Here is a 15,628-nt window from a genome sequence, read left to right on the forward strand (position 1 = left end):
CACTTTAACCCTGTTTGCCTCAGTTCCTCATCTGTAAGATGAGCCAGAGAAGGAAATGGCTAACCTTCGACAGTCTTTGACAAGAAAATCCTAAATGGGTCTTGAGAAGTTGGGCATAACTGAAAAATGACTCAACAGCAAGATAGTCCTAATTCAGCATGCAGCAGAAAGCTTTGCATATAGTTCTCAATTTGACATATAGAATATTAAAAAGATATACTTAAGTGTTTTGATTTAATAAAATGAATAGTTTTTATTCCTTCACAAGGACATTAGTAAGTGAAACTGGATTTTTTAAAATAGCAAGTAGTGGTAAAGAATACAGTGATTACTGTTAGTCATTAGTTTGGGGCAGCTAGGTGGCACTGTGGATAGAGTGCCGGGCCAGGAGTCAGGAACACATGAGTTCAAATCTAGCCTTAGATATTTACTAATTGTGTGACCCTAGGTAAATCACTCAATCCTGTTTGTCTCAGTTTCCTCATCTGTAAAATAAACCAGAAAAGGAAATGGCAAGCTACTCTAGTATCTTTTCTAAGAAAACCTCAAATGTGGTCATGGAGAGTCAGAGTTGATTGAAAACACTAAGTTATTTGTTTGGTGCCACTGCCTTGATTTATGTTAAGGCACCAACAGTTGTACCTACCATTGCTTTTGCTCTGTCACTGCAAACATCAATACAGTTGTTCTGGGATAAGCAATGAGGTTAAAAAAAAGTCATTCAACACACTGAATATTTCAGTACCACTTATATGTGTTGTCAAGCATTTCATATAAAAGATCTTTGGTGATGAGATGTGTTGATACTGGACAAATACAAGCAAAACATCGAGTCTAGCCACATTTGTAAATTCATCCATTTGTAAGATAAAAATGCAGTTCTACAGATGAGATATTAACACAGTCTCCACATTTGTAGTAGTTTTTAATTCACATGTACCACATTTTGAGGACTGCCTTAAACCATGATGCTATTCTACTGCATAGCTCACATTGTGTGTGTGTATGTGTCTGTGTGCATGTTAATAATAGAATCATCAATGAACACATTCAGATATGCAAATGCAATTTGAAAAAAATGAATGAAACATCTTTGGATTTGGAGGCAGAGAGATATGGGTTGACCTGCCTCCATATATTTTACACCTTAATCTAGAAAATGAGATAATTTGATCAGATGAACTTTGTGGTCCTTTCCAGTTCTTATTCTGTGATCCTACACGAAATTGGAAACTTATTATTCGTACTTTGTTAAAAAAAAAAACTAAGTGCATATTTACTTTAACAAAATAGTGACACAGTCATCCTATTTATCTTCATGTCTTTTTCTGACCTTTTTTCCTTCTATTCATTTTTTCCAGACTTATTTTTCGCCTGTTAGTTGTACTCAATGTATGTATTGTTTTGTTCCTGCTTTCATGCTTCTGCATCTCTTCATAGATATCATTCCATATTTCTTTATATCCATCATAGTTGCGATTTCTTATGACACAGTAAGAATCCGTTGCATTAATAAATCACAATTATTTAGCTATTTCTCAATTGTTAAAATAAACATGAGCTGTTTTCAGAGTCTTTTCTGTTGTTGTTCTATGATGAATCATGTTACTAGGATTTTTTTCTGTATAAATAAGCTCTTTTTTTTCTTGTTAGGTACATGCGTAGGTTATAGTCACAGCACTGAGTGGAAAGACTGGATCTAAAGACATGAATAGTTTTATAAATGATTTACATTTTCATAATATGTTATTGTGAAAAGAATGCAGAGTCAGGAAATATCTGGGTTGGACTCTGTCTCTAACTTTTATTGACTGTGATCATAACTGGTGCCTTTCCTTTGAAGACTATCTTCTATCTCCTCTGTCTTATATGTACCGTTTTACATATGTATTTTCTCTCCCCACCTGAATGTAAGGTGTGTTTTTGCTTTTTTTATTTGTATATTCAACTTTTAGTACAGCATCTCTTACATAGGAGTGCTTAATAAAAGCTTATTGATTGATTGGTCATGGACAAATCATATCCTCTCTAAATCTTAGATTCTTCATTTGCAAAATGGTGATAATATATCTTATCATACCTACCTCATAATATTGTTGTATTAAATGAGATATATGCAGGATACTTTGGAAACTTAAATTATCACATAAGTGTAAACTGTTACAGTTATTGTTGATAATACTACTGTATTTGAAACCAAGTGCTTCCCTACATATAGTGTCTGGATCACTTGATCTCCATTATGAAGATTTATAATTGTTCTGTCTGAGGAGGGATATCTTCCAGATCTAGGGAGAGGATGTGTTCACTTTTTGATCTTATTATTTACTTCAATAGAGCAACCTTAGCATATTGTTTTGGAAAGAAACTTTCTGCCATGCAGAGCAGGCATTCTGAGCCAGCACAGCTTTTAGGACATAATTGGAAATAGAGATACTGGTGTAATGCCCAAATAGAGACCCTGGGATATGGGTAGGAACTAGGATTTCTTTTGTGTGTTCAACAGTTTGTTGCATGTCTTTTCCTGTCTACAAAGAAAAGAACTGGCCTGATCATGCTTAGTTATAGTTTGTAAAATCTCTTTTGTTGTGTGTTTTGAATGATGAGAAAAATAGGTACAGTTTTTAAGTTTCCAGCAGTCCTCAGTTTTTAAGTCCTGAAGTTTTTATCTGTTTGTTTTGAATAGACAGTGCTGCAGCTGATTACCAACACCTTAAAGCGTGGAACAAGAGAAGATAAGGCTCCCAATTATGCTGTATTAATGCTTTGGGCTGCGCTTTCTAATGCTGTTCCTGTAAGTACACACACACACACACATACACATACATACATATATACATATATATATGAATAATGATTTTTTGAATGAATAAATGAACATTTGTTGTTGAAGTAAGAGAAATGTTTCTCCTTTGCCCACTACACCTTGATTTTTTTTTTACTAGCATCTTGCTTTACTTTTCTTACCAACATTTTTGGTTTATGACAAAGTCTCAAACAATAAAACAGTCTTTTGGTTGCTAAGTAACAACAAACTATAGGGGAAGAGGGAGAAGGGCATGTGAGTAGGGGCTGCTGAGAGAGGGGGCACAGTATTCTCCTATGTTTAATGTGTACATAGTACTTCCAGAATGCAAGGAACTGATACTTCTTGCAAGAGAAATAACAATGACAGTAATTATAGATAATAATAATAACAATTTACATTTAAACACCACTTACTATGTACTAGGCACTGTGCTAAGCGTTTTATAATTATTATCTCTTTTGATCTTTGAAACAATACTAGAAGGTAGATAACTATTATCCCCATTTTACAGATGAGGAAAATGATGCAAACAGAGGTTAATGATTTGCTCAGGGTTGCAAAGCTAGTAAGTTTGGCTGTATTTGAACCCAGGTTTTCCTGACTCCAGAACCAACACTTTATCCATGGTGTCACCTAGCCAAAGGAGAAATATCTTACCAGTATACAAAGAATAGTGCCATAGAGTAGTTAGGAAACCATTTCTGGAGGACTTCAGCAAAAACTGATCAGTAAAATAAAGCAAGCCATCATAGAGTGTAATGGACACCCGAGAATTAACAGGACAGCTAGGCCAATTATAATTTGATAGGAGTGTTTATTAACTGGCCAGGACTGCCTCTCAGACTGAAAGACAGCAGCGAGCTTTCTGTTAGACATAATTTTATAGACAATGTGATTGCTGGCAACAGAATATGTTTCTCAGGGGTACAATGTCTTTAGCATTGTGTCTATTGAGGCAAAACATTCTCCGTATTATTCCCATTGAAGCAAAGCATTCTCAGTATTATTCCTATTGAAACAGAGCCTTAGTATTATTTCTACTGAAGCGAAACAGACCTGAATCCGTGGGAACCTGTGGCATGTTTTAGCAACACAGGTGAAATATTTCTTTACTATTGGAGCCTATTAGGTGGTTTCCAAGGAACCCAGTAGGGGTCCCCTCTAGCAGGTTTAAGGGGGCTCTAGTGTATAATTTCTGGTGGGCACTTCAAGAGCTGCATGGGAGTTTAGAGGTCACTTGGCTTGTTCAGCTGGTCTATCTCTTCATGACCCTATGGACCATAGCAGATCAGGCCCTTCTATCCTCTATTATCTCTTGAAGGCTGTCCAAATTTGTGATCCTTGTTTCCATGACATCATCTGTCAATCTCATCCTTTGCTACCCCCTTTTCTTTTTTGCCATCAATCTTTCCTAACATCAGGATCTTTTCTAATGAGTCATGTTATCTGATGTGGCCAAAGTATTTAAACTTCAACTTCAGTATTTGACATTCCAGTCAATAGCCTTAATCACCTAGGCTAGCCTTCTCATTTACAGATGAGAAAGTAAAGTTCTGAACAGTTACCTAAAGTCATATGATCACAGAAATGGAGACTTAGAAGCTACTCAGGCAGCTCACTATTCCAACCCATATGCATAAGGTCTCAACAAAACTTGCCAGCTACTGCTTGATGACCTCTTAGAGGGGGGAACACACCAGCTTTTGAGGTGGCCCCTTCCACTTTTGAGGAATTTATTTGTTAGGAAGTATTTCCTGACATCGAACTCAAATTGGAATTGTGAACAGATCCAGCCATTTTGGAGAGCAATGTGGAATTATGTCTAAAGGGTTATTAAAATGCTATTTGACCCAGCAAACCACTACTAAGTTTATTTCCAAAGATGATTAGGGAAAAGAGGAAAAGAACCTGTATAATCTGAAATGTTTATAGCAGCTCTCTTTGTGGGAATTGCAGGGATGCCAATCAGTTGAGGAATGACTGAACAAGTTGTGGAATGTGATTGTGATGGAACACTACTGTGCTGTCAGAAATGATGAGCTCAGTGATCTTAGAAAAACAGAAAGACTTGCATGAAATAATAGTGAAGTGAGCAGAACATTTTATACAGTAACAGCAATATTGTTTTAAGAATGACTTTGAGCAAATAAGTCATTTTGACTGTTAAAAACATCCAAATTCACTATAAATGAATGAAGAAAGATGGTATCTGCATCTAGAGAAAGAGCTGATAAATAGAAGTACGTATAGAATAATTTTATGTATATACATGTATTTGTGTATAATGGTAACTATCTCTAAGGTGAGGGAGAGAAGAAAAAAATGAAAAAAATTTACATGATAACTTTATTATATGTTTAAAATGAGTAGCAAGTTTTATACAGTAGATTTGCAGTCTCAAGTGCAATTATTTTTATTATACTGTGTTATGGAAATGCTTCTTTTATTCCATAAATTAAAAATGAAATAAATAAATATGAAAAATTAGTCTCTTACGTAGTTTACACCTTTTGCTTCTGCTTCTGTCTTCTGGGGTCAAGCAGAACTAGTTTAATCTTTTCTCCATACAACAGCCTGTCCAAAAATTGAAGACGACTATTAAGTTCCTCCCAAGTCTTTCTTTCTTCACACTTAAACATGCCTAGTCCTTCAGTCAGTCTTCATATGACATGGATTCAAGGCATTTCACCATTCTAGTTGTCCTCTAGACATTCTCTACCTTATCAGTGCCTTTCTCATATTTATAGTACCAAGAACTGAAAAAAAAAATCCTGTAGATGAAGTGTGTTCAGGGACTGCTCTTTGTTTTTCATTCTCACAGGGAACCAATGGCATCAGGAAGGTGGTATCTTGACTTGGAAGTGAATTGGATTTAAATGAGGCAGGGCTGTGCGAAGTCATCAGCTCTACTCTCTCCTCCAGAGTCAGAAAATACAGAGAGACTATCACCTTTCTTTTCCTAGAAGGTTAATACAGTTCTAGGTTGCATTAGTTTTTTGGACTTCCAACTCATGTTAAGCTAGTAGTCCACCAGGATTCCCAGATCATTTTTACAACAACTGATGTCTAATCATGTCTCCCACCCCCATTTTATACTTGTGAAGTTTATTTTTTTTTTGTTCAAGAATAAAAGCTTTATATTTATTCCTTTTGAATTTCATCTTAAGAGATTTCACCTAACGCTTTAGCACAGGGGTTCTTAACCTGGAGTCCACAGATCTCCAAAGGGTCCATGGATAAATTTCAGGGAGCCTGTGAGTTCAGATAGCAAAACAATAACAAAACACGCCCCCCCCCAAAAAAAAAACCACTTTACTTCTGCTTATGTCTCACTGAAACTTAAAGTGTAATAATATTCCATTGCACTCATATACCATAATTTGGTTGGCCATTTTCCCAATTGATGTGCTTCTTAGTTGCCAGTCCTTTGCTGTGATAAAGAGAGCTGATATATTATTTTTGTACACATGTCCTTTCCCTCTGTCTCTTTGGGTGTCTTTGGCCATAAGCCTAATAGTGAGAATTGCTGGGTCGAAGGATCTGCACAGTTTAGTGACTTTTTTTTGATATAAATCTCCAAATTGCTTTCCAAAGTAGCTGGAGTAGTTCGTAATTCTGCCAGCAGTTTTCCTGTAGCCCCTCCAACACTTGCCATTTTCCTCTTTTGTCTACCTGGCCCTTCCAATGGATGTGAGATAGAAGGTGAGCTGTTTCAATTTTCATTTCTCCAATCATTAGTGATTTGGAGTGTTTTTTTCATATCCTAGTTGATAGCTTGGATTTCTTTCTCTGTGAACTGCCTATTCATATCGCTGGTCCATTCCAGATGTTCATGTAGACAGTTTGTGCCCAACGTATGGGCTTCCGAGCTCGTATTAGTCTGATCAGCCATAGTTGGACATACTGCACCTTGACCTCATGACCTTCTTCTGGAAGAAAGGACAGCAACCAATTCACGTCCTTTAACTATGGGGAATTGCTGTTGTCCTTTGACAACATTAGCAACAACAACAACAGATATCATTTGTGTAGTACTTGAATGTCTGCAAAGGGGTCCAAAATTTGTTATCTCATTTGATCCTTATAACAATCCTTTGAGGTAAATACTGTTATTATCTCCATTTTACAGATGAAGGAACTGAGACTAAGAAATGCTAAGTGACTTGTCTAGGGTTGCACAGCTAAGTATATACCTGAAGCGGGATTTGAACTTACATATTCCTGTTTCCAAGTTCAATACTCAGTTCCCTATGCCACCTAACTGCGTCATGTCCATCAGCCTCCATAGGTCTTAGTTTCCTTACTTGGGAATTAAACACTGCGATCTCTAAATCCTATGGCAATGCTACAGTTCTTATTTTTTCCTAATCTATAAAAGGCATGTAAAAGAAAACCCTTAATTATATTTTTACTAGTTGCCTTAATTATCTATAAAATTGCCTCTTTTTCCTGTCACTTTGTATAAAAGTTGCCTTTCTTAGAATTCCAAAGAAATAGAATAGGGAAAAATACTCATTAATTCCATTAATGCAAACTTCTTCCATGTGTCTCTTTAGAAATGAAGATAGTAATAATAGCATTTATTCTTCTTTTGACCACAGAGGGGAGTACTTGTTTCAATTAAAATTGTATATTTCATCCCCATAAAGGGAAATAAGAAAGAGCAGCTCACCATATCTTCATCTGGACTTTTCCCAGAATGATTTCTCACGTAAATAGAAACCACTTCTGCCTTCCTAAATTACCCTTTTATTCTTCCTTTCTTGAGAAATGTAAAAGACAAAACAAAGCATTTTTATTTTATAGCTGATAAAGTTTTCAGAAGGTTTTTGTTTTTGTTTTTTACATAAAGCAGAAGGAGCACTGAACTTAATAGTTAGAAAGCCTGGATTTGAGTCTTACTCTCTGACCCTTAGGCTAAATAGTTGTAAGCATAAGATAAACTCATAGATTTATCTTTATCTTATACCTTAGAGGATATCTAGTTGAATTCATGCCTGAACAGGAATCTTGACATTCTTGACAAGTGGTCATTTAGTCCCTACCTGAAGACCTTCTAATGAATGGAACTCACTGACTCCTGAGATATTTCTGGATAGTTATGTTGTTAGGATGCATTTCCTTATATAGAGCCAAAATTTGACCCTCTGTATTTTCTACACAATAGTCATCATTTTGTGGCCAAGGAAAACAACTAAAATCCCTCTTTCATGTAACCCTTTAACTACTTGAATACACCAATCCTGCCCTCTATCCCCAAGGTTTCTTTTCTCCAAACTAAGCACCCCCAGTTGTTTTAACCGGTTCTTGATTACTATACTTTAGTGTTTCCTCATCAATTTGCCCTATCTTCTGGATATAGTTCTGCTTGGCAATGTCCTTTTTTTTTTTTCTTTTTGGAGGGCAATTTTGACTTGCCCAAGGTCACATGGCTAGTTTTTGTGTTAAGTGTCTGATGTCGGATTTGAACTCAGGTCTTCCTGACTCCAGGGCTGGTGCTCTATTCACTGAACTACCTAGCCGCCCCGACAATGTCCTTTCTAAAATATCGTACCTAAAACTGAAAGCGCTTCAGATATCTTATGATTGGGGTCAGTTCAGTGAGACTATCATCTCCCCTGTTCTGGATTTTTGGTGGGGCAAGGAAAAAGGTAGAGGGATGATCCAGACATGATTTCATTGGTACAAGGACTCCCAGATGAGAAAACTCTTGGTGCCTGTTTTGCAACTTGTGGTCTTAGAGAGTATAGTGACTGGCCCAGGACAGTGCCTGGCATATATTCCCTGGGTTCTACCCTTGTACTGACCTCCCTGCCTTGTTATTGTTGTTGTTAGTCCTTTGTTTTAAAAGGGGACCTATGACATCACAGGCACATATGATGTCTTGACTCCTGTGTGAACTGGATTTAAGTGAGGCAGAGTTGCACAACGTTGTCAGCCTCGTTTTCCCTTCCAGTTATCGAAGTCCAGTGGCAGGAGAAGTCAGGATGACTGGTGATGGCTGGGGATCCGGTCCATGACCTTGGCACCTTTGATGTCTGACTAAGCTCTAAGTGCTCCACAGTTCCTGCTAAAGCAGCCTTCATGGCCATTGGAACAAGTTGTTCTCATCTGCCCATTCAGCCAGGGGAAGTCTTCACATGCTTGGAATAGACACCACTCTAACTCACTAATGGGTTTGAGGCCTGTCAGTTACCTTCAAACTGGTGTAGGCTGCCTGCTGAAACGATTTTACCAGGGTGTGGCTGCTGTGCATGCTGTAGCTTCTTGGAGCCGCAGCTTAGAGTTGGATGAATCAGGCGGATACCCGAATACACCCATTATGTTTGAGAGGAAAGGCTTAAACACAGATTCTCCCTATCTCTAAGATCTGCCCACTATCTGCTGTGCCAAGCTGGCTGTCTCATTCTAGATCCTCCAGTTATGTAAATAGAGTGAGTGTCAAGCGTCCATGCCTCTTCCTGGTATGGGGGTGACTGTGGTTCTTGAAGGCCATGCCAGGAGAACACATTTTGTCAGGGCCTACTAAGGTGAAAAGACTTCATCTCAGGGCCCAGTGACAAACCACAGTTCTCTCATCTGCAAATCAGCTTAGCTACATTCAGATATGTTTTTAACGTTTCTGAGTTTTAGTTTCTTCATCTGGGAAATGGGGTTAATAGTCATACAGTGCCTGTCACAGTAACAAACCATAAGTAAATGTGACCTATAATTATATCTAAAGACTATGATTATAACAAAGTATATCAATATGAATTAGAGAGAAGTATTATATAATTCATATAAGTTTAACAAAGATTATAACAAAGTATATCAACATAAAATACTAATATTTTATTAAGGAAAAACTTAGAGTTGACATTAAATTTAAGATAGATAAAATTATCAAAATAGATAATCTTTCAATAATATCTTGCTCTGATGGTCATATTTTTGGAAAAATATTGGGAAATTTAGTTTTTAAGCCTTAAAAATTAGTAGAGTTTCTAGGGCATTATATTAAAATGTGTTTATGGTATCTAAAATATATGTGGTTTGCTAATTGTGTCTATATATTGCATTTAAGCCTTGAAAAATAAGGATTTGTTCCCTCTCAGAGTATGTGTTAGATAACGTATGTCTTATGATTTTCTATTTCTGAATGTGTAAGTTGTGGCTATACTTTTAGGAGACTGATCACAGCTCATAGGATCTAAAGATGAAAGGGACCTTAGATACCATCTGGTTCAGCTTTCTTACTTTACAAAAGAGAAAGTAGATGGAGAGGGTCAAGTGACTTGGCTAAGGTGGCACAAAGGGAGTAAATAAGTAGAAGACGGGTGGCTAGGTGGTGCAGTGAATAGAGTACTGGCCCTAGAGTCGGGAGGACCCGAGTTCAAATCTGGCCTCAGACACTTAACACTTACTAGCCATGTGACCTTGGGCAAGTCACTTAACCCTAATTGCCCTGCCCCTCCAAAAAGCAAAACAATAAAAAGAAAAAGAAGTAGAAGAGCCCAGAATTTGAATTCATGTTCTGTGACCCTAAATATCCTGCCCTTTCCTTTCTGCCACTATATGAATTTCTTCTGTGACTTGTGAAAACCAATCTTCTTACTTCATAGTTATATCCTATATTGATACAGTGGTACAGTGGATAAAAGGCTAGGCTTGAAGTCAGGAAAAGACCTGAGCTCAGACAAGTCACTTAACCTCTTTTTGCCACAGTTTTCTCAACTATAAAATGGTTATAGTAATAATAGCAGTTTCTATGCCGCATCATAAATCTTTTCCTCCCGTCTCCCCCTGTAGTCTTTTAAATTTAAACTTTTAACCTACTTCTTTTTCTTTTGAAGGTTGCTTATTGGACAGTCATTTATATTCTTTATAATCCTTCTGTTTACAAGAATATCATGGAAGGCATATCTTCTGTGTTTGGTGAAGCAGGTACAAAACCATAACTAGATAACAATTGAAGATTTGGTGGTGGTGGTGGTGGTGGTGGTGTCATCTCCTTATTTTTAAGTTTTATATGCCATTTTATTTTGTCACTAGAGTCAGAAGCCAGAAAAACCCCTAAACAACTAGGGTCAGTATGGTATAGCAGAAAGACGTCTGGACCAAAGAGGGTAGACATTTAAGGGCCATCTCTGAAGTTTTCTACTTGTGTGACTTTGGGAAAGTCACTCTCTTTTGTGCCTCCATGTCTTCATTTACAAAATGAAGACATTAGATGGCCTTTGAGGTCCCTTCTAATTCCATCTATATGAACCCATGACTTTTGTCTCCGGAACATAACCTAAGAGCTTATTACAACTGATAGAACTTGTCACTCTACTTTTCATAGTTCATTGATGGTTAACAGAAGGGAAAGAGATGATTTAACTTTGCTAATGTGATATCTGTCATCTTTTATGTGAGTTTTGTTGCCTCTTAGTACATAATCCTTAGTTACAGTTTACATTGTTGTAGCTATCATGGGTAAATTGTTTCTTTATCTCTGCTTTTTATCCTCTGCTTCAGTGTAAATGGGTCTTCCTGTAATTTCTCTGAATTCTTCATGTTTTTTATTCCATATGACACAATGATATCCCCTTATTGAAGACTCATTTTTAGAAATTATTTATACAATCAAACGAGATATTTGCAAAACATTTAGCAGAGGACTTGGCACTCTATATCTATATATTTGTGTGTGTATGTATATATATACATATATATATATAGTTATCTCTCTATCTATATATTTATTCCCTTCCCTTTTCCCTTCTCCAATAAGAGTGCTTATCACTTTCGGTAAATCTGTATACTGAAAATGTTACTTATAATTCCTTATGCCTTTCCCCACAAATTTTCCTAAAAAATTGTTTGTCAGTACTTCAGAGATAAAAAAAATATCTGTTTCAGATTGAAATTGACCCAGTTCAGTTCTTGTTCTGTATTCCCTTGCCTGAAACTGGGGCCTGAGAAAATCTCCTTTCTTTATATGGCAATGGTATGTGAGGTGGGTCCAGGGTTGGGCACAATTGCCATTGTACCAGTTTAAGAAAAAAATATTTTCACTTTAAAAGATCAGTTTCTATGCTCATGTATGTAGTAAACGAGAACTGTTTGGTTCACATTTGAAATAAGAAAATAACTTATGTTATGAAAAAGATATATTACAAAGCGAAAAATGATGGCTCAGATTATTACTGAAAGAATTTTATTTGGATTATCTTTTTAATTTTTTTATTTATTTCTGTTCATTAACAATAAGAATTTATTAACTTATTATTGAACTGGCCTTCTTGTTCCTCGTACACAAAACTACCTATGTTGGATAAAGGCTGTTCCCCATGTAGGGAATATGCCTCCCCATTCACCTGCACATCCCAGAATTCTTCGTTTCCTTCAGAAATGTTCTGGTGATACAGTTGACCTGAAGCCTTTGCTGAGTCCTCCTCTTATTTTTATGTATTTCGCATGTGTTTATTTATGCATATGCTATGTTCCCCAGCTTAAGCTCCTTGATGGCGTGGACATTTTTCCTTCTATCTTTGTATCCTCACTACTTAGCACAGTGCCTGACACAGAACCCATACTTAATAAGTGCCTGCACATTAAGTATGTGTTTCTTTGCCAGATAACACTTTATTAGACCCTGGAGATGCAAAGACAGCAGTGAAGCAGTCCCTGACCTGAAGGATCTTGCATTCTGTTGTGGAAAACAACATGTACAAACATCTCTAAATATGCACAAAATAGATACAAAGTACAAGGTAATTTGGAGAGGAGGCATTACTATTGGAATGATTAGATGTAGCATTTCAGCTGAGCTTTGAAGGGATCTAGAAATTCTAAAGAGGCCAAAGGAGGGCATTCCAGGCATGGGGAACATCCTGGGCAGACTTGGAGATGGGAAATGGAAGAGGATTATGATAGATCAAGATCAACTGAAAAGGGAAGTGATGAGATGGTCTCTAAGGTCCATTCTTGTAGTTTATAATCGAAGGAAGGGTTTAGAGCAAGAAGGGATCTTATAGATTAAGTTGCACCCCCTTGTTTGACATAAGAGGAAATTGATGCCTAGAGAGTAGAAGTGATTTACCTAAGATCATAAGGAAGTAATTGGAAGGCATAATTCAAATACAGGTCTCCTTTATTGTCAAGTCTAAGTTGCTTTCCATTACCCCACAGATTGGAGATTGAAACAAGTGTACAGTCATTGGGATAGATGACATATACTTTTTAGGTTGACTTAGATGATGATATTTCTTTTGAAAAAAAAAAACAAAGCAGTTATTAAGTGCCTACTATATGCCCAGCACTATGCTAAGCCCTGGCAATATAAATACAGAGGTGAGTCAGTTCAGTGGCCCAGTCCCCACTGAGCTAAGGAAGAAAATTTTGGTCGGGAGTTACAGTGATCATGAGGGGAACTGCAGGGCCTACAATGAAAATACTGATTTGATAATTGGTCCCAGAGCAAGAAGTGGAAAGATGCAGTGGGGTGGGATGCTCATAATGAATAACTAATTTGGGATTTGAAGTTGGATCTGAGATCATATAAATTTAACAGGTTTAGGTGAGTTTTAATTTGCTAACCCAACAATATAGAGTGCTTTAAGATTATAAAGTACTTCATGTATATTATTTTATTTAATTCTCCCAAAAATCATGCTTTTGTTCAGGATATGTTTGAAGTCCTATTTTTACAACATAAGATTGGGAAGGCCTGCCAGGGAATTCTTGATCCTATTCCCACACCACATATACATACATAACATACATACATATATACATATATCTGTATATATGCACCCATATATATGTAAAAGGACTACAAGTACTGTATTCTTTTAAAATTATTTTATTGTCAAATTAGTAGTCATTAACATAGATGCTCCAAAATGCAAAGAAGAAAGCATAAGAAAATGTGAATTTCTGCTATTTAGTTTTTTAATCTGCTATCTTCATATTTTATTTTTAAAATTTTATTTATTTTTATATATAATAGTATTTTATTTTTCCCAATTGTATGTCAAGAAAATTTTTAGCATTTATTTTTACAAGATTTTGAGTTCCAGATTTTTCTTTCTTCCTCCCCCTCCTCCCCTCTTCCTAAAATGGTAGGCAATTTGATATAGGTTATATATGTGCAATTATGTAAAACATATTTCTATATTAGTCACAGTTGTGAAAGAAGAAATAGATCAAAAGGAAAAAAAAAACACCAGAAAAAGTAAGTGAAAAATGTTCGATCTACATTGAATCTATCAGTTCTTTTTCTGGATGTGGATAGCATTTTTCATCATGGGGCCTTTGCACTTGTCTTTTAGATCGTTGTGTTGCTGACAAGAGCTAAGTCATTCTTAGTTGATCAGCATACAATGCTTCTGATACTGTGTACAATATTTTCTTGGTTCTGCTCATTTCCCTTTGCATCAGTTAATTATGAAATCTGCCTTATCACTTATAATTGAACAATAATATTCCATTACATTCATATACCACAGTTTGATCAGCCATTCCCCAATTGATGGATATCGATATTTTACCATCACGAAAAAGGCACTACAAGAACTTTTAAGAAACTTCTTCAACCCTAACAAGAGGGAAATTCTGGTTCCTGGTTATATATTGTAGAGCTCTGAGGAAAAAAAAAACAGAAATCTGAGAAATATTTCTCTTCTGGTTGGTTTTCTGAGTCCATGAATGAATTAGATAAAATGACTACCTTAAAAAGCATTCTGGTATCTGACTCCCATATTGAAAACCATCATTATAAAAATCCAAATTAACTGTGATCAGTATGATTTTTAAAAGTATGTGCTTTGATACCATATTGACCCTTCCCTTACCTGCACCTCACCCACTTCCCTTTCATGTTCTACAAGTTAGATTTTTATTTGAAGCAGTATTGTGTGTATAAAAATCTCTAAAAAAATCATTTTTTTTTCATTTTGATCTATTTCTTGGGGAATTCTTGAATTTTGTTCTGGGTTGTTGGATTTAAGCCTTTGCCAGAAATAATATTCACTGTGACAGAACACAGGGCATGCCTAGAAAACAAAAAACAAAAACAAATCAATTATAGGATCATAAGTTCATGGTTGCAGAATTGGAAGGGACCTTTGAGGCCAAAAACAAAGCAGTCAATGAACAAGTATTTCTTCATTTATTTACTTAATAAGCATTTATTATTCTCTTAGCACCTACTATATGCTAGATATTATGCTAGTGTAGGAGACACAGACAAAAATGAAATGGCCTCTGCTCTCAAATTTTTTGTTAGTAGTATTGCAGCTAATTAATGGCGACCATGAATCCCTCTGTTCTTTATGTGAGCCTCAATTTCAGTTCTTTGGAGACCATTGTTTTCTGTGATTCATAGCTAGGGGTGTGCTGTTGAATGTTTAATAATCAACTCTGGAAAATGTATGCATGGCATGCTTTTAAGTTTAACCTGCATCATTAACATTTTCTCCATCCATTAAAAAAATTTTTTTTGGTCTTTATTAATTTGTTTACTTTTAGTTTACAAGATTCAATTCTACAATTACTTGAGTTTCAAATTTTCTCCCCCTCTCTCCCTTCCCTCCCCCCATGGTGGTATACAATCAAGTATAGGATCTGCAAATACTTTCACATTAGACATTAGTCAGGTTATAAAGAAGGATTGTATTGGATGGAAAGAACAATGAGAAAGAGGAGACAACACCAAACAAGAAAAAGACAGAGAGCAGGTAGTTTGCTTCAATCTGCATTCAAACTCTGTTATTTCTAGTTCTTTCTCTGAATGTAGACATCTCTCTCCATCATGAGACTTTTGGAGTTGACTTATAACCCTGCATTGCT

At 36.2% G+C, this 15,628-nt stretch overlaps 1 protein-coding gene across 3 annotated transcripts in view; it reads left to right on the top strand.

Annotated features, from left to right (window-relative positions):
- The window catches only part of CYP39A1 (cytochrome P450 family 39 subfamily A member 1), a 145,991-nt gene that overhangs the window by 46,759 nt on the left and 83,604 nt on the right, over positions 1-15,628 (top strand). For 2 of the 3 annotated variants that reach the window (XM_069065823.1, XM_069065822.1), the window contains 2 exons: positions 2,687-2,794; positions 10,645-10,735. In XM_069065823.1, coding sequence (XP_068921924.1) covers positions 2,687-2,794; positions 10,645-10,735 — 199 coding nt within the window. The remainder of the gene's footprint in view (positions 1-2,686; positions 2,795-10,644; positions 10,736-15,628) is intronic. The other variant, XM_069065824.1, reaches the window with a different exon arrangement.

Source organism: Petaurus breviceps, unplaced genomic scaffold (assembly GCF_028583685.1).
Source record: "Petaurus breviceps papuanus isolate PSGF00001 unplaced genomic scaffold, PetGlider_PUasm1.0 90701, whole genome shotgun sequence".
Taxonomy (NCBI): Eukaryota; Metazoa; Chordata; class Mammalia; order Diprotodontia; family Petauridae; genus Petaurus; species Petaurus breviceps.